The following is a 23,963-nucleotide window of genomic DNA, read 5'->3' as shown; positions in this document are numbered from 1 at the left end:
CAAGCCCCCCTATTCTACCCTATTTCTGAGTCGCTGGCTTTTTTAATGGCATGACTGTTGATACCCAGGCCCTGAAAGACTATCTCTAACTCTGTTGCCTCCACCTAAATCATATCGAAAAAAATCTACCTCACGCAAGTTTGCACATGGAAGAGCCTATTTTGCCTGGTCCGAGAGGTCCCCAGGAATACCTGTCTGGCCCTGAGAACCCTTAATGGACAGGTTTTATAGAAACCAGAATACCTTTTCTCATCAGCAGTATATTGCAGTCTTGTGACGTCAATCGGTCTGGTTGCAGTCTGTAGGAAGAGTTTTTGATTCTGCATTGAGGATCAGAGAGGACAACATCACACAGCCTTTTTACACAATGCAGGGGATTAACCCTTTAGGTTCCACAGTGAGTATAATGAGCATGCTTTACTGCATATACAGTTAGAAGCTGATTGGCTACCATGCACAGCTGCCCCAGATTTTATATTCTCCAATTTTAGTAAATCAACCTCCCTGATGTTATCTTGGTCCTCTCGGAATTACAGAGATCCTCTTTAGAGCCTATTTCATATATCCTTTTTGGAAGATCTCCTATGCAAGGTTGCCTTCCTTGTGCCCATTACATCTGTTAGGTGGGTTTGAGCTGGCAGCTTTTTCTTGTTTTGCACAGGACAAGCTGATCTTGAAACCAAAATATTTTCTGGTCAGAGTGGTCTCTTTCCACCCAAATGAGGATATTGTCCCTTGGTTCTGCTCTAAAATTTGCCAAAGAAATGTTTACTAAATTGCTTGTATGTTTTCCAGGCTGTTGGTCTACCTGACAGCTATGGCTTCCTTGCATTGGCAAAACTCCCATTTTGTCTTACATCTAGGCTGTCATAGAGGACAGCTAAGGCTAAATGTGAGTTTTGCTAACTCATAGAGGACATCTAGCCTCCAGTCCTGCTATTGCCACGTGGATCAGACAAACTTTTTTCTGGGCCTGTGCCTTTAGGAAGAGCGTGTCTCTTTTTTCTTTTCCTATCTGAGCTCATTTTATCAGGTCTCTTGGTCTTTTCTGCGTCAAACATCTATATCCAAGATCCCAGATTTGCAAGACTGCCACCTTATCTTCTGTTCAGATTTTCTCCAGGTATTCCCAGCTGAATGTTTGGGCCTCAAGGTGCTAATAAAGAACAATAAATTATAACGTTCGTACACATATGGAGATGGCGGTTTTGTAGTGCTAGCGTAAAGATTGTTGCAAAGCATAAAATACCTATGTGAGACACTTCAGACTAAAAGTGCCATCCTTTGACTCCAGTGTACACGCTAGTTCCTTTTAGCTATACAGCTAGTGATGTCAGTGCCCCAGAACTAGCAAACAACCTAGGATTCAGAGAATGGCTTTTTTAAAAGGAATTCTTGTATACAATTCTACAGCTAAAGAGTTCAGCCTGATCCAGGACCTTGTCTAGTGATAGACCAGGAAGGTGCCTGGTAAAAGCATCCCTGTGCTCTTTTTGTTTTATCTTGTTCACAGAATTGTGCAAAGCAGTGGAGACCTAACTGGCTTAGAGTGCTGATCCCCCTAGTCTGACTTCTTTCTGTTTAGGGGATTACTGGAGGCTTAAATCAATTCAAAATTAATTTCTTAATTGTATTTAAAGATGCAAACCTTATTTTTTTTTTGTAAAATTATTTTTTATTGAGTTTTCAAAACACCTATACAATAACAGGCCACATATGTGACCAACATTGACCGGTTAAAACACAGAGACCGGTGTACAAAACCCGAACATGACAAAACTAAAGGGAAGGAAGGACAAAAAAAAAAGGGGGGGGGGAGAAGGAATGGGGGGACAGAAATGCTCGCATTAAACCCCTTCAGCGTTCGCTGAACGGGCTAGGATGAATAGAAATGAGATATGGGTCAGAGCACAACCGATCCCCCCCATATAATATACATAAGACTCTTCCGCCTACACCCAGCTCCAGTGCCAAATCAAATGACGTATGGCCCCATTCCCTCCTAAGGAGCCCATCCATAGCAATAGCTTCCCCCCAGATCCTCCACAAACCTGAACTGTCACCCCTATGCGTGTGGATCATGCAAACCTTATTTTTAAATGGAAGTATACATTTTGTTTCCAATGTGTGTTTGCAAGATGTTTAACTTTTAATGAACGTGTTTGCTCTTTCCAAGTGACTATAGCTTCTACAGGAAGTACACTGAGAGCAGAGGTGGTCAAAAATACAGCATATATTCTCAATATATGTGGTCTGACCTGACCTCAACAGGAACACTATTTTAGACCTTTGTGCACCGGAAACTCATCGAAAATGCTTATGCATTTTTAATGCATTTTCTTTCCCAACAGAGCAGTATGAAAGCACCCCAAGTCTGTTTAGTCATGCTTGTGATTCTTCTGTGCCACCCTGCATAGCCCGGACTTGACTGTATCCTGTTCATGTTGGACAACAAATCGGCATCATGAAGGTGTTGTTTAATTGGCCAGTTAGGATGGTAGCAAGAGCTGTCAAGCTGCTGGAAAACTTCAAGGACTGTACTTTTCACCTCTGTTCTGTGTAGTGCTATATTTGGTATAGTTTACCACTATGCAGAGCAGATGCAACACACGTGCAGCTGTTTTCTTAGAGCGGATGGTGTCCTATATTGGTTTCCTGAATGATGATCTATTGTAGAAGTTAGATTGTAACAGTCAATCTAACTTGCAGAAAGTTATAGATTAAAAGTGCACCTTGTACCTTATTTATTAATGGCAACTCCTTAAGGATGAGTGTTTTCAAAACATTCAGTATTTTGACTCTTTTGACATCCTTCTATTGTATGCACTTTACAGTGGCTTGCATACGAATCCACTCTCCTTGCACTTTTTAAATTTTGTGGTGTTGCGACACCTACAGTTAAATTTAAAGTGGATGTAAAGGCTGAAGTTGTGGTGTGTGTGTGTGTGTGTGTGTGTTTTTTTTTTTTTTTTTTTAAGGTTCAGGCATTTTATGCATGAAGGTAAAATACCTTCAGCATGCAGCTCCTCCCTCAGCTCACATAATGCTTACCTAAGCCCGATTTTGATTCAGTGATGTGCACAAGACCCCAGGCTCTCCTGTGTCTCACCCTCCTGAATTGCTGGGATGCAGGAGCCACTGGCTGCTGTCAATCACCGCCACTGAGGCGGGGGGGGGGTGTTGCCTGGCTGAGCCACGCCGCACTGTGTTTCATGGATGCAGAGAGCTGACTCGGGAGCAAGCATGCATGAGTGCTCCCACAGCAAGTGGCTTGCAATGGGGGCACTTGGCAAGGGGGAGGGGACCATGGAGGAGGCTGCTCTGTGCAAAACTGCTGCACAGAGCAGGTAAGTATGATGTGTGTTTTATATAAAAAAAACAACAAACATTTTCTTTTACAATCGCTCTAACTACATTCTTTTGAGAGTGGAATATCAGGGGACACAAAGTTAGGGCCTCAATTCATCTATATGTACTCACCCTTGGGAAAAAAAATCATAAATTCCCTCTCCTCCTAAAACTAAAATGGAACAAAACTTTTGGAGACCTCTTCCGGTACAAGACCCGGCCCAGATTTGAATAGATAAAGCTAAATTCTAAACCATTGGAGCAGTTGAGGCAAATTGGTAGTACTGGGTCCTAACAGAAATGCCATGTGTGCTTCTTACGTTTCCACCTACCTGCTTTTGAGACAGTCAGCCAGAGGGTTCATTTTTACATGTGTGGTGGGATTGCCCAAAGGCTAGGAAATTCTTGATCAGGGTATACCAACTCCTATACTGCGTATGGACATGTGTACTTCTATTGAAAGGATCCCTCTGACGCAGTGTTAAAATAAAAATGGATTGCTCTATGAAACAATTGATTTAATATTAAGCAGCCAAACGGGTATTTACTCAAGCGTGGAGATTGTTCCCAACTATCCCCTTTGCAGAGGTAAAGTGTGGGCTCAATGGATTGAATCTAGCATAATCCTTCTGTCTGGGTTCTCTGACACTATAACCACAGAGCTACCTGCCAAATATATCCCCCGGGACCATACAGACCTATATTTAGACAGGCTCTAGTCTAGAGGCTAGCTAGCCCACCTAGGAGACACCCAGTAGCCCATATACTTAACCCTCTCTCTCTTCCCCCCCTCCCTTACAGTGTCTGCCCCCATCCTTCCCTTTCGGTTTCCTCATGACCCCCCCCCCCCTTTTTTTTTTTTTTATAAATATTAGTGGTTGTCTGTTACCTATTCAAAGTCCCTTCCTCCAGACTTTTTATTTTCCAATTCCTTTTAAGTAAGCAAAAAAAAAAAAAATGGATTTGTACTTCTGTTAAAATGTCTGAATTTACTTTAAACAATGCTCTTGGTTTGTTATACAGTGGAATAATATATATATATATATATATATATATATATATATATATATATATATATATATATATATATATATATATATATATATATATATATATATATATATATCACTAAGTTTTCTCGCTACTGTACCCCATCTGTTACACCTGAATAAAATGCCTATGAACCTAAAAATCTATTTAAATTGGAATGTGTCACTGTTTTAAACTAAAAATAGCAAACCCTGGTACGCAGAAGTCGAATGTATTTATTTAATAGAGTCTTCCTGTGTGTAGTTGGCATCACATGCTTTTAAAATAAACTTGTTGGAAATACGTGTTCTAGAACGCATCGTGAAAACAATCAGGTTTTTTGGTGTGTGGCTTTTATTATAATTTTTTTTTTTTTTTTTTTTTTACATTTTGGTTCAGTGTTTCCCAACCTTTTTGCCTTGGAAGAACTCCTGGCAAAAAGGCTGGGATCTTGGGGAACCCCTGAAAATGTTCATATCTACAGCTCACAGAACATTGATGTGATCAGTGAGCTGTAGATAACAGCAATTCTTTTTAGAAATGGCATTAAACAATAGAATAAATATTAATACTTGCCCCCTTAACCACTTGCACGGTTAAGAGCCGGTTCACACTGGGGCGACTCAGCTGCCTGACAAGTCGCATCCCGTTCTATTCAATAGAATCGTTCTAATAGGAGCGACGCAAGTCGCTCCGACTTAGAAAAAGGTTCTTGTATGACTTTGGGGGCGACTCGGGGCGACTTGCATTGACTTCTATACAGAAGTCATTTTGCAAGTCGCCTTTGAAGTTGTCTTCAGGTCACCTTGCCGAGTCGCCCACAAAGTCGTGCCGCCCCTGTGTGAATAGGCTCTTAGAGTGTTAAGCTGGCCATACATTATACCATTTTCTTATTAAATTTCCATTAGATTTACCTTTAACGATGTAGTGCAAGAGCCTAACCGATTGCATCAAAATTGAAAGCGTTTAGGTTTGACCTCATGTTTATATGGTTTTGGTAAATCTAAAGGAAAGTTGTACAAGAAAATGTTTAGGCCAGACTTGGGTATGTAGTGTAAATAAGATGGTTTATTGTTCTATTCAAATTTATTTGAATTCCTTGTTGTAAGTCTGACAAAATGTGGAATAGTGCAAGGGAGATCAATATTTGTGAAAGTATTTTTCAGGCCTGACTGAATTTATAAACACTTTTTTTGGGTGATTTATATGCATTAATACAATACTCTAATAAGCTGGGCAAACATGGAGTGAAATTTTTGTTGGTTCAAAAGGGATCGTCAGAATTAAGAATCCATGTATGGCTACTGTGGCTGAACAGAATGAGATCTATCGATCGATCATATTCTTGTTCTCCTCCCGGTTGGATTTAACTGCTCGATCAGTGCTACAGGCCATAGCCTGCAGCGCTCATCTGTGTATTCTGTCAGTGGGGAAGTCTCTCCGCTGTTGGAATACAAAGACACAGTGGGAAGACTCCCTCATCCACCCTGAATTTGTGGATAAGAGAAAATCAGGTCAGTTTTTGGTTGAATGAAAAAACCGACTCCTGTATGTACAGTTTTTAATTCTGATAATATAATCATAAAAAATGCAGAGCTTATAAACTAGTAACCACCAAATGAGATAAAGTGTTTCATAAATCTAAAGTCCATATGTTGTAAATAGTCCAAATAAGTGACAGCGATCCAAAGCAATAGATGCTAAACCAAAAGGCACCACCTATAGGAAGGACACACACTGACCCTTACCCCATGTGTTGGGCTACCCAGCTAGAGCAGCCAAGCCAGCTTTTTTTAAATATGGATTTGAGTCTCCTCCAGGTCCACAACCGTTTAAGATCAAGTATGGTCTCCTTCCCAACAATCAATAAATTTTCACATAAATGTAAACATAGACACTTTATTGTGCAGTATGTCAAGTTTTTAAAGTACTTAAATATCAAATTGTCAAGGTACTTGCAAACATCTGTTATAAAAGAGCATTAAATTAAAAGACCGTTTCCAACCAGCACAATGTCTGACTATCAGGACGTAGCGGCGTCGCATAGCTTAGCACCCTCCTATGCTTTTCATCATTATAGATGTCATCAGGGGCGTGGCTACGTCTATGTTGGTAGCCTATTTATAATTTGGTCAGAAACCGTAATGAGGCATGTGCGCTCCGGAAACGAGACCAAAGTAACCAAGCCTGTGTTCCAAAAAGCAGTAAGTCAACAACAGTCAGAAATAATTGTACTAAACAGATAATATATCGCTATGTGACTGGAACGAAAAACTAAATTGCAGGATGGAGGAAACTATGAAAAAACACTAAATATACTACATATATTGGCATAATCAATTTAAATTAATAACCGCTAAAATATATGGTATTATAGTAGACCACACTACTAGATATCAAGGCGGACATCCATTGATTGGAAACAGTCGCTACACAATCGATAAAACTATTCAAAATACATAATAATATGACCAGGAAATGTATAAAATATGGAACATCAAATCCTCAGAAAGGCAAAATTAAAAAAGTGAAAAAACATGATGGTTACATTGATGGGTGTCAACTATTATTCATAAAAGCGTTGATATCCCATTCAATGTTTTAGTCCATAGGACCTGTAAAAACGTAACCAAAATATCCACTTTGTTTCAAGCTTGGAGATATCTCTTCTGACATGGCTACCTCACCATTTAGAGCTGAACTGGTCAATCGACCTAAGGCTGGGTTCACACTACTACACTACTTTCATCCTACTTTGCTCTGCTACATTGGTCCTACATTTATCCTACATTGGTCCTACATCCATCCTACTTTCATGAACAGGATACTACTTTGGTCCGACTTCAATGATATTCAATGGGCCTGAAGTAGGATCAATGTAGGACCAAAAGTAGTACAGGGAGCATTTTCAAAGTCGGACCGACTTGTGTAGGACGCTACAAGACGCTCTCATAGGGAAACATTGAACACAGAGCAAAGTAGGATGAAAGTAGTGTAGTAGTGTGAACCCAGCCTCAAGAATGTTCCAGCTGGATTCCTACTATGGCATTGATCAAAGTGCTTGGAAAGGCTGTGTTTGGAAAAACTCTACTGTGGCCATAACAGGCACACTTTAGCTAGTTAGATTTACATAAAGCGTTGACTGAATGTTTGTTTGTAACCCTTCCTCTAATTTTATTAGACTGTTGAACAGGTGTTCCCTGTCGCACCATGTTACAATACACCAATTCTCTTCCCACAGGCTCAAACCAGGGTAAAGTTGAACTTCTTGGACCAGATAGCCAAGTTTTGGGAATTACAGGGATGCACTCTGAAAATACCTCATGTTGAACGAAAAATACTCGACTTGTTTCAGCTAAACAAGGTAAAAATTCAAACTTTTTCCCCTTCCTTTTTTTTTTTATTCTGAAGTTGAACTGGTAAAATATTTTATCAGTAATGCGTGTAAAACCTTGAATTATCGTTGTTTGTGTCTTTAACTTTTTAATGCAATTTTATTTCTTTCCGTAGTTTTTGCTTTATACATTTTTATGTTTATTTTTATTTTTTTCTCTCTTGCAGCTGGTAACGGATGAAGGAGGTTTTGATATAGTCTGCAGGGATAGGAAGTGGACAAAAATAGCTGTGAAAATGGGATTCTCCACAGGAAAAGCCATTGGGTCCCACATTAGAGGCCATTATGAACGCATTCTTTACCCTTACACATTGTTTCAGTCTGAAACAAGCTTGCTGGTAAGTCCTATTTGGGGATTGGTTTATATTTGTAGGAGGAGAAATATATTTGCATATAACAAACTTTGCAGTTGTTTCAGTGAAGCTGTGAAGAGAAACTCCAGCCAGTACTAGTTTTTTGTTTTGGAGTATTAAACCCAAAGACATTTGGATATATAGCAGCTTACCATTATTTATATATGGTTGCTACATTCATTTTTCTTAGGCTTTTTTCCTTTATTTTCACCTGGTGATGTGACCAGTAACACACCACATATCCTAAGTTGGCCATGCATAGATTTAAATTTTGCGAGTTCAGCTGAATTTTTGATCAACCTCTGTGGTTGAACAGAAGTCAATCAACCAAGCTTTAGGGTGTCTTCACTCCATCTTAAGAGCAATGGAGACACCTTTTGGACAATAACATTTTCAGTCTGGGGAGAGGGCAGTGATACACTAGCAGATTTAGTTGGAATTGACTAACAAATTAAAGCTGAGCTTCAGCTAACACTTTTTCAAGCCATTACAGCAACTTTCATTGTTTAAAGCTTGGTCTGTTAAAGGGAATTGAAAAATAAGACTTGCTGGTCAGATCAGTAGGTGAAAATAAAGAGAGGGGGGGGGGGGAAACCCCTAAAATGAATATTAATGGAGCCACCACATCTAAAAAGCAAGATAAAAGGTTTGTTTTTTTTTTGAGGGGGGGGGGGTTTATACTGATTTTTAGGCGAGAACCCTTGTCTGTTTTTTTTTTTTGATCAGTTTCTTTTTAATTTGTGTTCACCTGGACAGGAAATGAGAACATCTCTTCCCACTATAGCCAACAAGAGTTTTGGGTGAAGGTCAAAGTTAAACTTGAAGAAAATCGAAGTAGAGAATGTATCAGTAGAGAATTTTTTTTAAAACCTTTTTTTCTTCATTTTTTTTTCTTTTTCATGTCGTCATGTATGCTTGAAGTAAAACTGTCAAAAACCTGTACAATCCAATCTATAGCTAAAAAAAACATACACAGATCTTTCCTTCAGTGAAAACTAAATGTAAAAATAATCATTGGGTGCTTAATAAAGGCAGCTGAAATTGTATTTAAAGTAGAACTTTAGACAAAACTTTTATTTTTTCATTTTGGAATATAGCAAGGTTGGGTTATAACAACTGTAAAACAAAAAATTGCCATCTGTCTGGAGATTTCCCTTCACTTCCTGTCCCATAGCCAAACAGGAAGTGAGAAAATCATTCCTTGGGGACTCGCAGGTCAGCAGAACTAGTGACCCCATTTTACTATTTCCCCTCTTACTTTTCTGGGGACAACTTTTATGATAATATTATATAGGACAAATAGAGAGGCTGAATCTCCTTAACGGGGGAATAGACCGCAATAAAAACTGATAAGTGTTCTAATCCCTTTCACTCTATTGAAAACTAAAAAGATAAGTTTTGCTTTTTAGTTATAATTTAAATGTTGCACCATTGTCTCCCAAGCATCTCCATTTAGGACCATCTGACATTATTGGATCAATAAGTAGCCTGGTTGGGTAACCATAAGCCTGGCTTTTATCAAGAGATTAGAACTGTATTTTTTCGTAGCTTCGACTCTCTGCATCGCCTAAATCTGATTTGTTTTTTGTTGTGAGGTTTTCACTGATTTAATTTAGATTTTTTTTTTAACACATGCTCAGTTTAACACAAGTTTTGTTAGTTTAAAATATTTTTATTATTTATTATTATTTTTTTTACTAGTAACGGCTGCGATCAGTGACTTATAGCGGGACTGCGATATTGTGTTGGACACTTTTTTTGGGGACCAGTGACATTACAGTGATCAGTGCTAAAAAAAAATATGCATTCTCATTGTACTAATGACACTGACAGGGAAGAGGTTAACATCTGGGGTGATCAAAGGGTTAACTGTGTGTGTCGTGTATTTCATTGTAGTGGGGATGGTGCTTTTTACTAGTGGAAGGCATGTATCAGTGTTTTTTGTTTTATAGGCACACAGGATCCATGCCTTCTGTACTGACGAACGTCGGTCTGCCTTGTTTACATGCACTGAATGATCTGCGGGTACCGCTGATCAGCTTCCGCTTTGAAAAATCACAGCCAGAGCGAGCCCAAAGCGCGGAAGTGCAGAATCCTGTATATGTACATGGTTCTGCGCGGCTGCCCTGTAGCAGTAAATGTGCTTTGGGGCGGTCGGCAAGTGTATGTATGTATGTATGTATATATATATATATGTGTGTGTAAGAATGCATAATAAAGAAGATAACCATATTAAAGCGGAATGCATTTTGACATACTTTGATGAAGAAAGTTTCCTAAAAGAAACCTAGGGATGCAGTTTTTTTTTTTTCCTCATAATGTTTGGTCTTTTTTACTTTTATATAGTAAAAAATAAATACTTTTTGAATTAAATACCACCTAAAGAAAGCTCCCATATGTCTAAAAAAAGATCTAAAATTAATTTGGGTACAGTGTTACATGCCCCAGTAGTTGTCCTTCAAAACATGACTAAAAAATGACCTGAACAGGTTGTTTAATATGCTGGTTTTCAAGTGATTACATTTTGCCTATTCACTCTTTTGAAAAAGGATCCAAAAAATGGGTTCTTCAACCACATTCACTGTAAAATGTTTTGTTTGGAAAAGGAACACTTTATTGATGGTATCTTTTATTTCTTCTAAACAGTCTCCAGACACCAAAATGCCTGGATATATGGATGATGCAGACACAGATAAGGTATTGTGTACTTGATCTGGAAAGTTTAATGTTTCATACATAGCCAGAATACGAATTAAGTTTCAAGCTGCTCAGTTTGTGTTTTTTTACATAAAAGTACCGTAAATGCTATTCTTTATAGAACCGTTCTATTTTAAAAAAAAAAAATTGCCAGGATCTGCCCAGATGCCTGTTTGGCAGCTGGCTCAGCCTCTCAGTGTTCTGTTGAGAGCTTGAGTTAGCCGCTTCCAACCCCTCCACAGTCCTATGCTCTGGTGAGCACTGGAGGGACAGAGCAGTGTAGTGACTGACAGTGACTGCTCTTTGCCCAGAGCTGACCCAAGAACTTATCTGCGGCCTTTGATCTCTGTGTAGAGCCAGCAGGGACAGCTGCAGTACTGGATCACTGCTGCAGCCATCTAGGGCAGTATGTATATTTGGTTTATGTAATCCCTGCACTACTTTTTCAACTGCCACAGCTTTACTTCTTCTTCCCACTGCTGATGGGTATGTATAGACAGATTTTGCTTTAGAGCCTAAAATAAAGACAGACAGTTTTTTTGCTTTATCCAGCTCTATTTACTCAGTACAACCATCAAATTCTTGAGGAAAATCTGCTGCCCTCTGCCAGAAAGTTGTCAATTTGAAGAAGGTTTACCTTCCAACATGACAATGACCCAAGGCACACCACAAAAATGACCACACAGTGGTTGAGGGAGAAAAAGGTAAATGTCCTTGCATGGTCTAGTCGGAGCCCAGACTTAAACCCCATTGAAAATCTGTGGCATGACAAATGGTCACCATCAAATTTAACTGAATTTGAGCAGTTCTGCAACAAAGAATGGGCAAATATTTCAAAGTCTAAATGTGCAAAGTTAGTGGAGACATATCCTAACAGACTAAAGGCTGTAATTAAAGCCAAAGGTGGTTCTACAAAATACTGATACAAGTAGTTGATCCTCTTTTCCACTCAGTGATTTCTGTTTTTTATTTATTTTTTATTTTCTGACATGTTGATGTTATATCTTTTTCACTTGGATGTTATGGAGTAAATGGAGCTGAATAAAACAAACTGTGTCTGTCTTCATTTCAGGATGCAAAACAACAAAATGTGATTATTTTAAAGGGGTGATTCTTTTCTATACCCACTGTGTTTTTACAGATTTTTAACAAGCCGCAAATCCAGGAATTCAGCTTTACAGTACTTCCACTGCTTGATCAAAATATGTAAATACATTTGTGTGCATTAGTGCGGCACGATTAATCGTTATTAGAGCGATTCTATGCCTCTTGCGAAAAAATAAATAAAGATGGGAGCCTGCTAAGTTTCTCACAACATCTCGTAGGCGGAGATGACTATAAACATTTTAACACTTGGGCCCCTTTCACACGATCGGCCTGCCTGTCTGTTTTTCATGTGAATCCATGCAGGGACCACCCATTGACTTCTATGGGCAGGCGGATATCAGCGGAGATGTGTCAGCTGACACCCGTCTGCCATTCATCCGACAAGATCCACCCAAAACAGATGGCGATACATTCGCTATCTGTCCAGCGGATCAGATGAAAACAGACAGGCTGTCCGTTTTCATCCAATTTCACCATAGAGGAGCTCTGACGGGTCCATCCCTGCACGGTGAACGGAGACGGTCCTGTCATCCACAGGCTCAGCGGGAACCATCGGAGCAATCCCAGCTGAGCTAGCGGAGTCTGTCAAAATCGATCCGCTCCATGTGAAAGGGACCTTGGTCCTTTTAGATCAAAGGAATGTACTTCGGTCTGTAAATGAGGACAGTTTAACCACTTAAAGACTAAACCTTTTTTTACACTTTTTGCTTACAAGTTAAAATCGGTATTTCTTGCTAGAAATTGACTTGGAACCCCCAATTTTTTTTATATATATAATATATTTGCAGATACCCTAGAGAATAAAATGGCGGTTGTTGCAATATTTTATGTCACACTGTATTTGCAAAGCAAACACATTTTTTGGGGAAAAAAATACATTAAAGTGTATTGATAAACTAAACGTTAAAGTTGGCCCCATTTTTTTTGTATATTGTGAAAGATGTTACGCCGAGAGAATCGTGATTTTTAGTCTAAGCTAAAAAATCGTGATTCTCATTTTGGCCAGAATCATGCAGCTCTAGTGTGCATAGTCTGGGAACAGGTTGGGTTTAATGTCTCGTGTACATTTTGACTCATGTCATTGCTTTGTTTTCATTTTGCTGCATGTTCATCTATTCCACCAATTAATCTTTATATTGCAGAAGCCAAATCTTGCCCCAGATGTGAAAGACAAGGAATACAAACCTCATGATATCCCTCAAAGGCAATCTGTCCAGCATTCAGAAAGCTGTGCCCCTGCTAGAAGAGCTAAACGTACGAAAGCAGAGGTGAGCACTATGGAAAGGCACACATGCTCTTTTTTTTGTATGCAAGCCAATGGCAACTTTCATTATTAAATATGATTTTCGTTTTTAAGGCTATAAGGGTTAAAACTGAACCGGAAGAGACCCCTGAATTAAGACCTCGAACTTTGCGCCGCAGGATGGGATCTACACCTTCTGTCTGTGATAATGGTAAGCTTGCATTTGCCCTTACCAAGAGTTTGCAACAAAACCTTATGGATTCGACATTTATGTGACTTTTTTATTTATTTACTTTTTTATACAATCATTGTGCTTTGCCTGTCCTTGGCAGCCATAGAAGGCCCAATAATAAGGGCTTTTGGGGAAACCAGCCTAGCCAGTTCACTAAATAAAAAAAAAGTGGGTTCACAGGAGCTTTCAATATGTATTGGTGCTGTTAAAGAGAGCTGACAAATTTGTGTAGGGAGCGCTAACCTGCTATACTGTGGTTTTCTATGGTAGGCTACATATCTTTGTGTCCCCTTCTGTGTTCATAGTTCTATTAATAGACCCGACAGTCCTTTTTGAGACTACTATGTGACTGTTTCAGCTGTACCAGTTCCACAAATACATGCTGCATCTATACACAGGGCTGGTCTACTGAGCTCACCAATGTCCTAATGTGTTTGCTGACAGTTCCTTCATGGTCTGCAGCCACTGCCTGCTGCACAAATGTACCAGTCTCTTGTGTACTTAGTGCATGTGGAACCACATGAGTTTGCACTGCAGAGCTTAGTGGGAGCAGTACTTAATAGACACAAGCTAAATACCCAGACCCCTCCCCCTTATTTCTCAATGGCTGCATCTCCTCCTGCGCCCCAACATTCTTCAGTGTATCCATCACCATGTCAGCTGCATCAAACGAGAAGGAGAAAATTCAGGGGCTGACCCTTTGCCATATCCAGCAGTTGAGGGAGGCATGGGGAAAGACTAAAGAGGGTAAAGCAAAAGCTGGGACTTCAGCAGTACATAACACCTCCAGTGGCAAGCTTCCTTTTTCTGGTTCCCTTCCATTGGCATAGGTATGTGTTGGTTATGTGTTGTACCCCAGAGTAGACTGAAATCAGGAGTCAAAATCTAACTTTTAGAGGCAGCTCCCTGTCATCTCAAAAGGTCTATGATGTTGTCTGTAGAGGATCAGAAGGATGAGTGTCTCACAGCTTTATTTAGTCTGGTAAGAATTTTATTTTTCATGAATTGTAATCAAAAACCTAATGTGCTTTGGGGACTCAAAACTCCCCCTTTATTGTATGGACAGCATGAATTCCATCCATTTTATTGTTGTCCAGCACAAATCTGAATTAACTGTCGGCACAAAAGCCCTAAAGAAGGGATGGTTTTGAGCCCAACAGGCTTTGGATTGTTGACTGTTATGAAGAAAAAAAATTCTTGCTGTACTAGATTGCGCTTTGTTGCGCTCTCATCCTTGTAATACACTACAGTTTTTAGAGTAGAAGATCATTTTTTTTGACAAATCACACCCAGCTTGTCAAAGCTGCTAGTGCTTCAGTGGCTCTTCTACTAGCTGCCCCCTTTTCAGAGTCGGCTCTAGGCTTTGTGAGGCCTTAGGCAAAACTTAGACATGAGGTCCCACTCACTCTCATAATGGGAAAAATAAAGGGGGACAGAGGAAAAAAGAAAGAAGGAAAGAAATAAAGGAAAGAAATAAAGGAAAGAAAGAGAGTGGGATGGAGGAAGAAATAAAGATAGAAAGAAAGGGGGGTGGAGGTCAAAAGAAAGAAAGGGGAATGGAGGGAGAAAGAAGGAAATAAAGATGGAAGGAAAGAAAGAAACGTGGAAAGAGAGAGAGGGAATGAAGGAAGAAGGAGAGAGAGGGGGGATGGATGGAGAAAGAAGGAAAGAAAGCGAGGGGCATTGAGAAAGAAAGAGAGGGTGTTGGAGGGAGAAAGGAAAAAATTAAAAAAAGAAGGTAAGAATCAAAGATGGAAGGAAAGATGGAATAAGGAAAGAAGAAAAAGAAAGAAAGATGGAAGGGAAGTAAGAAAGGGGTGGAGAAAGAAAGGGAGACGGATGGAGGAAGAAGGGCACCCCTACATGTGTACAGTGTATTCACTGAGAGGCAGGACGGACTGTATGGATGGATTAGGCTCCATCTTTTCCTTCCATTTGCTGGGCTTGAGTTTGAATCTTCCCTCCCACACATCCCCTTCTCTTGGGCCGAATAGAGAACACTGTCGGGGAGTGTTGGGCAGACACAGGAGAAGAGGGCAGGAGGAGGAGGATCAGAAGCTCTCTCTCCTCTCCTGTCTGGCTTTGTAGGCAGCAGGAGGAGATCTTTCAGAACTGGCTCTCCCTGGCTGTGAGTGAGCTGACTCAGGACTGTGCTGATGGCGGGGGATATCTGCTGCTAGAAGAAACGGCTCTCTAATTGGGTAAACTAGGTGACTGCAAGGCCCCTGTGAGTGCGAGGCCTTAGTCGACCGCCAAATTAGAGAGCAGCCTCTGCCCCTTTTGATATGTTCATGATTTGCACTGCTCCAGAGTGGCAGGTATCTAGCCCCCATTATTTTTACCTTCACGTTGAACAAAATGTATGTTGTTGGACTACCTTTTCAGTATCATGTACACATTCGGACAACTGCCAAGTGGTTGCTTAAACATGTGTAGGGATGCTATGTCATTCACTATGCACTAGGTGAACCTTCTAGTAGCTGGGACTGATGCAGAATGGGGCAAACCTCTAGAGTAAGTGGTGAAAGATAACAACTTGATCACCATAAGCGCATCCTTGTCATTGGCTAAGTTTTCAGCATCTGGACCAACAGACCCTCCTAAAGCATTCCAAAGCATGCGCAACGTTCCAGGCAAAAATGCCATGCAGTGCTTCAACTTGTATGGGTGATGGGCAAAAGCCGCTCTGAACCAGAGCTATTGGAAATTCCCCAGTGCAAGAGGTGGCTCACCCTATGCCCGCTGCAGTCAAACAATATTGTGTGTGACACTGATAGAAACTTTGTTGTGCAGTGCTTCCGCTTATCACTCTAAATGTGCTTTATCGGGCATGGAGGTTTTGTAGACACCTTTTTTAGTTCTCCTACCTGACCATGGCTATCCTGGCAACAATGTAGTGCCAACACCAGCTGCCTTCTAACCAATTGGTATGTAACCCCCAGAGGTTTTACTGAAGTTCCATATGAGTCAAAAACCTACATAACCTTTCAGAGACACTGAGGTCTCATTTCTAAAGGTCAGGTACAGGACTGTTGCCATGAGTAAGCTTTTTGTTAACCGAAAGTGCTGATGACATCCATGTGTTCCACGAGCAGGAAGTCTCATATTGTGCATAATGTCATTCCTGTCTTGGCAGCCTAGTGGACTGTGCTGTGATTGGTAACCAGGCAGCCAAAGAAGTAGGCAAATGACATTGACGGTAAAACGTAAAAAAAGGAACTTGGGCACAATGTGACGTAAGAGTAAAAGACCTGGAATGATCTGGTGGGCTGAAGAGAAGGGGACCCAATTGGTACAGAAGTAACAAGAAATATTATGAAAAAAAACGTATGCAATTTTAAAGAAAACGTGACCAAGCCAAACAAAAAGAAAAACATTGACGAGATGTTTGGATAAACAAAAACTCCCTGGATAAACAAAAACTCCCTAGACCAAGTTCATCTTTAAAGCTAATATACAGTGCTGTAAGTGCAAAAAATAAAATTCATCCATATAATACATGTAAAGCTGTAACCGTGCACCCATTAATGTTTAATAAAGTGCCAAATAAGGTATACAGATTGGATATTTTCAATTATAGTGCCAATTATTCTGTCCTAAAGCATAAAAAAATCTAATGTTAATTCAAAATGACAAAACTTCAAATGTGGCATAAAATTGGTAAATCTAGACAGAGGAATCATAATTTCAAATACTGGTGGTGACACAGATGCTCCACATGTGCTTAATCACAGTCCAATCCAAGTGATCCCTTGTGTATGCACCACCATATATATTGAATGGATGCTTACCAGACAGAGACCCCAAAATGAGGTCTAGCCACGCAGTAGTGGGCAACAACCCCCCCACTGTGGGTATGCAGGTAACAGGGAGAGAGACTTGAATCACTTTATTCTCATGAGCATTACATGGTTTTGATTAAATTCACAGAGCAACACATTTTTTTTGTTTTAGTATAGGGATGTGCAATACAGTGAGTGCAGCTGTTTATTAATCACTGATTTTAGATCACAACACTTGTGATCGCAGATTATTTTCTTTGTTTCTTCTGTTGCTCTGGGGATTAAAGACAGTGGCTATGACGTTAAAGTGTTCCGGTTTCCCTCCTCTTTGTCCACTTACTAAACCCCTTGTATTCTTTACACAGAATGCATGGCAATGTACTCCTCTACCCCAGCGGACACAAACCTAACCCCAGGCCAGGACGACTCGCCCCCTCATCCCCATCCAGACCCAAACCATGTATCCACCAAAATGGAAGATGTCTGTCTGTCTGTGCAGTATCGCAGGTGCTTGGGGGTATTATAGTGGTTTGCAGGTGCTACAAGCTACAGTTATGCTCTTGGCCTCCTCCCCCAATTCATGTCAAACCATGCCTTGTGCCATCTTAATACAGCGTGCCTGTATCTTTCGTCTTCTGTGGAAAGCCATGCGCTCCTCTCACTGCGCTAGGCTTTGGGAAAGGGGGAAATTATGTTATGCCGCCAGGTCTTCCTGCGTTTCATTTCTATGGAAACATAGAAACTTTGTGGCAACATCACTTCCTACAATGACTTCACACGCAGGTTCATGGATTACTTAGTAAACTAGATGGTGTTCCTCAAAGAACCAAAGATTGACCAGTTCACTAAACCACCACACTGACCAACCTTTTAGACTTCAAATGGATTTTGGGGTCCCTAATTTTCAAACAGGAGTCGATTTAGATTTACTCTTCCCTAGTAATCATCTAGTAACTGTAGTGTGTGCAGTTTTTGCTTATGGCTGCTAATTTATTTTAACTAATTTTATCTTGCTAGATCAAACTGTGCATGTGAAACAAGAGCCAGTGGAAGCAGTTATAGAGAAGCCAAAACCAAAACCCAAAAAGAGCAGAAGTCCAGTAAGTATAGAAAAGTTTACAGTTTCATTATATGCACATGCAGTTAATTTCCGTCCCTAGATTGAATTATTTAATTTGTTGTATATTTATTCTGGACATTTCTTATATATTTTTTTCAGGTGGATTTATATGTTTGTTTCATTTGTGGGAGTGGAAATGATGAGGACCGTTTACTCCTTTGTGATGGTTGTGATGACAGTTACCACACCTTTTGTCTTATTCCTCCTCTCAATGATGTACCCAAAGGTGACTGGAGATGCCCAAAATGTTTGGCACAGGTAAGTCTTTGCAGCTCACTATATAGCAAACTAATGTGTGGGTATTAACATAATGAAATGTCATTTCAAGATCACATATTTATTTTAAAAAGATTTGATCTAGATTCATTTAAATGACATGATTAGTAGTGCTATATCTACATGTCTTCTAGGTGCGCTATAATATATATATATATATATATATATATATATATATATATATATATATATATATATATATATATATATATATATATATATATATATATATATATATATATATATATATATATATATAATTAGTATTCATCAGCGTATAACGCACACCTTCATTTTAAGAGAGAAGTTTCAGGATTTTTTTTTTCCCCAACAACTTTGAATGAAAATAAGGGTTAGTGCCCATCTGCAGGCTCCTCTTCTCCCATCAATGCAGCCCGAACAATGCCCATCTACAGCCTCAATGCCCATCTCATCAATGCAGCCTCATTAATGCCCATTTTTTACCTCCAGGCTCATCTGCAGCCTCACGATCTTTTATCAACGCAGCCTGAACAGTGCAGGAAATCACTGAGTCGTCATCTCCTGTTTACTTGGCTCTTAGTCGGCAGTCACACACACACAGCCCCGCCTCCGCCATCGGCATTGGACCAGCTTCTGTGATAGACAGAACACTGGTCCAATGCCGGAGGTGTGACTGTGTGTGTGACGTGAGAGCCGAGTAAACAGGAGATGACAGCTCAGTGAATTCCGGCGGTGCTCCTTCCTCTCCGAGGTACACTATCAGCGTATAACATGCACCAGTGATTTTGCCCCTATTTTAAAGGGAAAAAAAGTGTGTATTATATAAATACAATATGTGTGTATATGTATTATGTTGATTTTATTTTTTAGTTTGCAGACAAGCAACTTCAGTCCTCCTTTTAATTTTTTTTATCCTAAATCAAAAGCTATAGTCACTCTGTTTACAATGCATTCCTTGGTCCCAATCTACATACAATCTGGGAGGAGGCATTGCACAGGTGCCTAAAACATATGATTATGACTTTCTTCATTGTAAACGTCTGTATATTTGGTTTTCTCCTAGGTTTACATGTGTGCCACCTGTATTCTTTTTAGGAAGGTAACCATGATGAGGAGGACTAAGACAATTTTGTAATAGGGTATACATATCTTTTAAAAAAAAAAAAATCTAAAATCATCTGTAGGGGCTGCAAAATACAAAGCCCAAAAAAACTCAAATGCATTTAACAGAATTACTGGTACATTACGTAGTCTAGTTGGTACAGCCCAAATTACCTGGTCTCTCTTGCTCTTGCGTTATGCATAAGATGTCAGATTGCATCTTCTGGCTAGGATATGTGGAGGTTAGCAACTTTATCAAGCGATGCAAAGGTAGTTTTAGACATTTTCAGTGCTACAGAGACTTGGCCTATTTCTACAGTTATTTTTTTTTTTTTTAAATGACTCTTTGGACTGTTAGGTGACTTCTGAAAGTGGTTGTCCCAATGCTTCTTTTGGGGGTTTAGGGAGTGCATGCTTGGGCAATCGAGATGTTTTTGTAAAGGATTTAATAAACTGTTGTTTTTTTTTTGTTTTGTTTTCCCCCGACGTAAATATTGTAATCTATTTTGTGTACTGCAGTCATAGGTGTGTGCAGCCTATTACATTAGGGGTGTGCTCCCCAAAGCTCAAACACACATGTATGCAGGAGAGGAAGCATGTATGACTGTGGGTAGTATGTACAGGAGAGGAGTATGGAGGGTATTACAGTGGGCAGTATGTGCACTAGAGGAGTGTGGAGGGTATGAGAGGGGGTAGAATGTACAGATAAGGATGGGGTAGTATGTACAGGAGAGGTGTGTAAGGTATGACCGTGTGGAGGTGAGTCAGTTGGAAAAGGATGACTTTCGGCGGTGGGGTCTGTGGAGTTACTAGGTAGGGATGCTGGGGAGGTGGGGGATGAAAAGTGACAATGGAATAACTGTCATTTGGGGGGTAAGAAGGAGCTTGAAGTGATGCCTGTCATCAGAAGGTATAGAGAGACCTGTGGTATACAGAATACTTTATTAATCCCAAAGGGAAAGTGTTAGGACACAGGCACACTTAACAAAGACAAAACAAGATCACAACAATGGACTAAACAAGATGCAAAAACAAAAGTTTTAATAACAGCCTTTGACACCAAATAACAAAATGAAACCTACACTACAAATAAAACATCCATACAATTAAAATACAACATGAAATAAATAACACAGATTAAAATAACAGGCAAACTACCAAATACAAATACACAACTTTCTCCAACACCACCCCAGAGAATAACCAACACGATACCAACATACTATAAAAATAACACAAAATTCTGATCATAGACAACCAGAATTAAATCTTCACCTCCAGCCCTCATAGAATTGTATATCTTGATCGCCATAGGCAAAAAAAAATCCTGTGGTGCATTGTGGGTGTAACAATCTCACTGATGGTGCTCCACCGACTGACCAGCGTATTGTGGAGGCGTGGGAGGAGTTGTCCAAGATAGAACGTAACTTGAACAAAATTCTAATCTCCAACACTGTTGTAAAAGACTCAAATGCCAATCCAACATCATCACTGGCCTTGCAAATAAGTTTGAGTCTGTTGGTGTCGGACACCTTAAGCCTGCTTCTCGGCATGCTACTGCATACAGGAGAGCGCTGGTCACCAGACTCCTAAAACATCTTCAGCATCGTCCGGCAGATGTTAAGTCAGTCTCCTCAGTCTCCTTAAAAAGTATAGATGGCTCTGTCCCTTCCAATAGAGCACCTTGGTGTTCTTGCTCCAGTCCAGCTTATTATCTATGTGTACACCCAGATACTTGTAACTCTACTACCTCCACATCCACTCCTCGGATGGAGATTGGGGTCACTGGTGGCTTCCTCTTTCTGAAATCCACAAACTGCTCATTTAGATACAGATAATTAACCTCACACCATGTGGCAAAGTTCCTCACAACAGTCATATACTCAGTCTCTTCCCCATCCCTGATACATCCCACTATGGCAGAGTCATCAGAAAACTTCTGAAGATGGCAAGACTGGTAGCTGAAATCGGTGGTGTAGACAGTAAAAAGAAAGGGCGAGAGAACTGTCCCCTGTGGAACCCCAATATTGCTGATCACCCTCTCTGACAGTCTTGCAAACGCACATATGTATGTATGCATGTATGCTGGGGGTGGGAATTGGTTGATGATCTTGGTAATGGTGAGTGTGAAATGGACGAAATGTGTCAGCGTGTGTCAAGACAGTGACCAATTTTAAAGTGCTCAAATGTCCACAAATAGAAAATTCAAGTAAATAACATGTTTGTTGTTTTAAAAAAAATTACTTTAAAGACTGTGTGCAGGGAAGATCAGCATCTGAACCAAAAGAAGGTGGAGGCTGATAGACTGAAGGTAATGGAAGGCGCTACAATTATATTTAAAGTAAACTTTTACCAGTATTGTGCATTATATTTTAAAATGATCATTATCCATGAAAAAAAAAAATTCTCAGCTTTTTATTAGTACTACCCTTCATATAGCTTCATGTCTGACTCCTAGTTAAAAATGCCCATATATCCTACTTCTGGGTGTATTTATTATATATATATGCTATAAGTAATATATATTATTACTTTCACTGTTTCACAGTCTGAGTTTGATATTTACCAGATTCAACCTCTAATAGTATATACAGTATATCTCTTCTGTCTGTTATTAAAGTGGATTAGAGATTTTGCTTCCTAACCATATAGTTGGTTATTTATTTTTACCACTGCATAGAGAGATTCAACAATAATTTTTTTTTTATTTATTTTTTTACATATTAACTAAATTGTACGCCACACTTTTTTTCTTTTTAAGGTTATTGTCCGATTAATCGAATAATCTAAACAATAATTGGCCAACTAATCGATTATGAAAATCGTTAGTTGCAGCCCTAGCGGTAATGTTTACCACCCTCTGAAAAGCAATCTGTGGTGGATTGCTTTTTAAAGGGTTGGTATAGCAGCAGCTGACAGGCATTTAGGAGGTGCTACGACTGCCTCCTGGTGCATGTTTTTACTTTCTGTTTAAATTACTGAATAGCAATTTGCCATTCTGAGATGATACCACAACAAACGTTTGGCTCGCAGTTGCAGAGCGGACCCATTGAACGTAATGGGTGAATTTGACAGGCAGTCCTGCCAATCAAACTCTGTTGCCTCAGGTAAAAATGCCATAGCTGCGACTGGATGGGTAGGATTTGGGTGCATAAGCAGGGTGCGGTAAAAAGCACAGGTCAGCCGTCCCACTGGGCATTAATGTGAAAGAGCCCTTAGAGGTGGTGGTGCAGTATAAGATGGCTGGTCAGATATGTCAGCTGGAAGGAGAGGTGGTCTCATTGGCCCCCAGCTCCAGCACTGCAGAGACATACAATGGCTGCAGTAGCACACAGTATGGATTCTATCTATTCATACGAGATGTAAGAAGTGTGTTGCTGCTTTGTTTTGTGTTTTTTATATCATTTTGATTTGCGGTTTTTAAATGTCTAATGTTAAAGGGGTTGTAAAGGTAAAAACAAAAAGGTTTCCCTAAATAGCTTCCTTCACCTTAGTGCAGTCCTCCTTCACTTACCTCATCCTTCGATTTTGCTTTTAAATGTCCTTCTTTCTTCTGAGAAATCCTCACTTCTGTTCTTCTGTCTGTAACTACACACAGTAATGTGACACTTTCTCCCTGGTGTGGAGAAGGCCTCATGAGGGGGCGAGCAGGAGTGTCAGAAGGCCCACTAACACACAGCTCTTTTCTCTATCTGCAAAGTAGAGTGTCCTGACTTGCCTGCTCGCCCCCTCAAGAGGCTTTCTCCACACCAGGGAGAAAGTGTCGCATTACTGTGTGTAGTTACAGACAGAAGAACAGGAAGTGAGAATTTCTCAAAAGAAATAAGGACATTTTAAAAGCAAAAATGGAAGGACGAGGACTGCACTAGGGTAAAGGAAACTATTTAGGGATTTTTTTTTTTTTTTTAACCTTTACAACCCCTTTAAAACAAACAAAGGGCATTAAAAATCCTCATCTTGCCCTGGGCAACCTGATCAGTCTCCATACATGTACAATGTCCCACACTCAACCTACCGTTTCCAGTCTTCAGGAGGGATCATTATGGACTACCTCAATGCTGATAAGTGCCACTTTTGAATGCAACACTGTTTAGACGTTTTTAGTTTTATGTACATATAACTCTAATGAAGCTCTGAAGCTCTGGCACACATTTATAATCCATATGGCCCTGCTTAATATATTATCCTATGACACAAGAGGCCTACGATTACATTATGCCCTGATAACACAGAATCAAAGCTACCCACGAGAACATATCTTTTAAATCAAAATACAACCCTATATTGGTAATTGGGGGG

General features: G+C 39.9%; 1 protein-coding gene across 2 annotated transcripts in view; it reads left to right on the top strand.

The window, feature by feature from the left end:
- KDM5B (lysine demethylase 5B) overlaps positions 1–23,963 on the top strand; it is an 89,614-nt gene that overhangs the window by 24,496 nt on the left and 41,155 nt on the right. Inside the window, exons 3-10 of one of the 2 annotated variants that reach the window (XM_040337834.1) lie at positions 7,619–7,741; positions 7,939–8,109; positions 10,771–10,821; positions 13,071–13,196; positions 13,286–13,382; positions 18,203–18,285; positions 18,405–18,563; positions 21,916–21,975. In XM_040337834.1, coding sequence (XP_040193768.1) covers positions 7,619–7,741; positions 7,939–8,109; positions 10,771–10,821; positions 13,071–13,196; positions 13,286–13,382; positions 18,203–18,285; positions 18,405–18,563; positions 21,916–21,975 — 870 coding nt within the window. The remainder of the gene's footprint in view (positions 1–7,618; positions 7,742–7,938; positions 8,110–10,770; positions 10,822–13,070; positions 13,197–13,285; positions 13,383–18,202; positions 18,286–18,404; positions 18,564–21,915; positions 21,976–23,963) is intronic. The other variant, XM_040337835.1, reaches the window with a different exon arrangement.

The sequence above is a fragment of the Rana temporaria genome, chromosome 2 (assembly GCF_905171775.1).
Source record: "Rana temporaria chromosome 2, aRanTem1.1, whole genome shotgun sequence".
Lineage (NCBI taxonomy): Eukaryota > Metazoa > Chordata > Amphibia > Anura > Ranidae > Rana > Rana temporaria.
The sequence above is the reverse complement of the archived record's forward strand: the minus strand, read 5'-3'. Positions and strand labels throughout refer to the sequence as shown.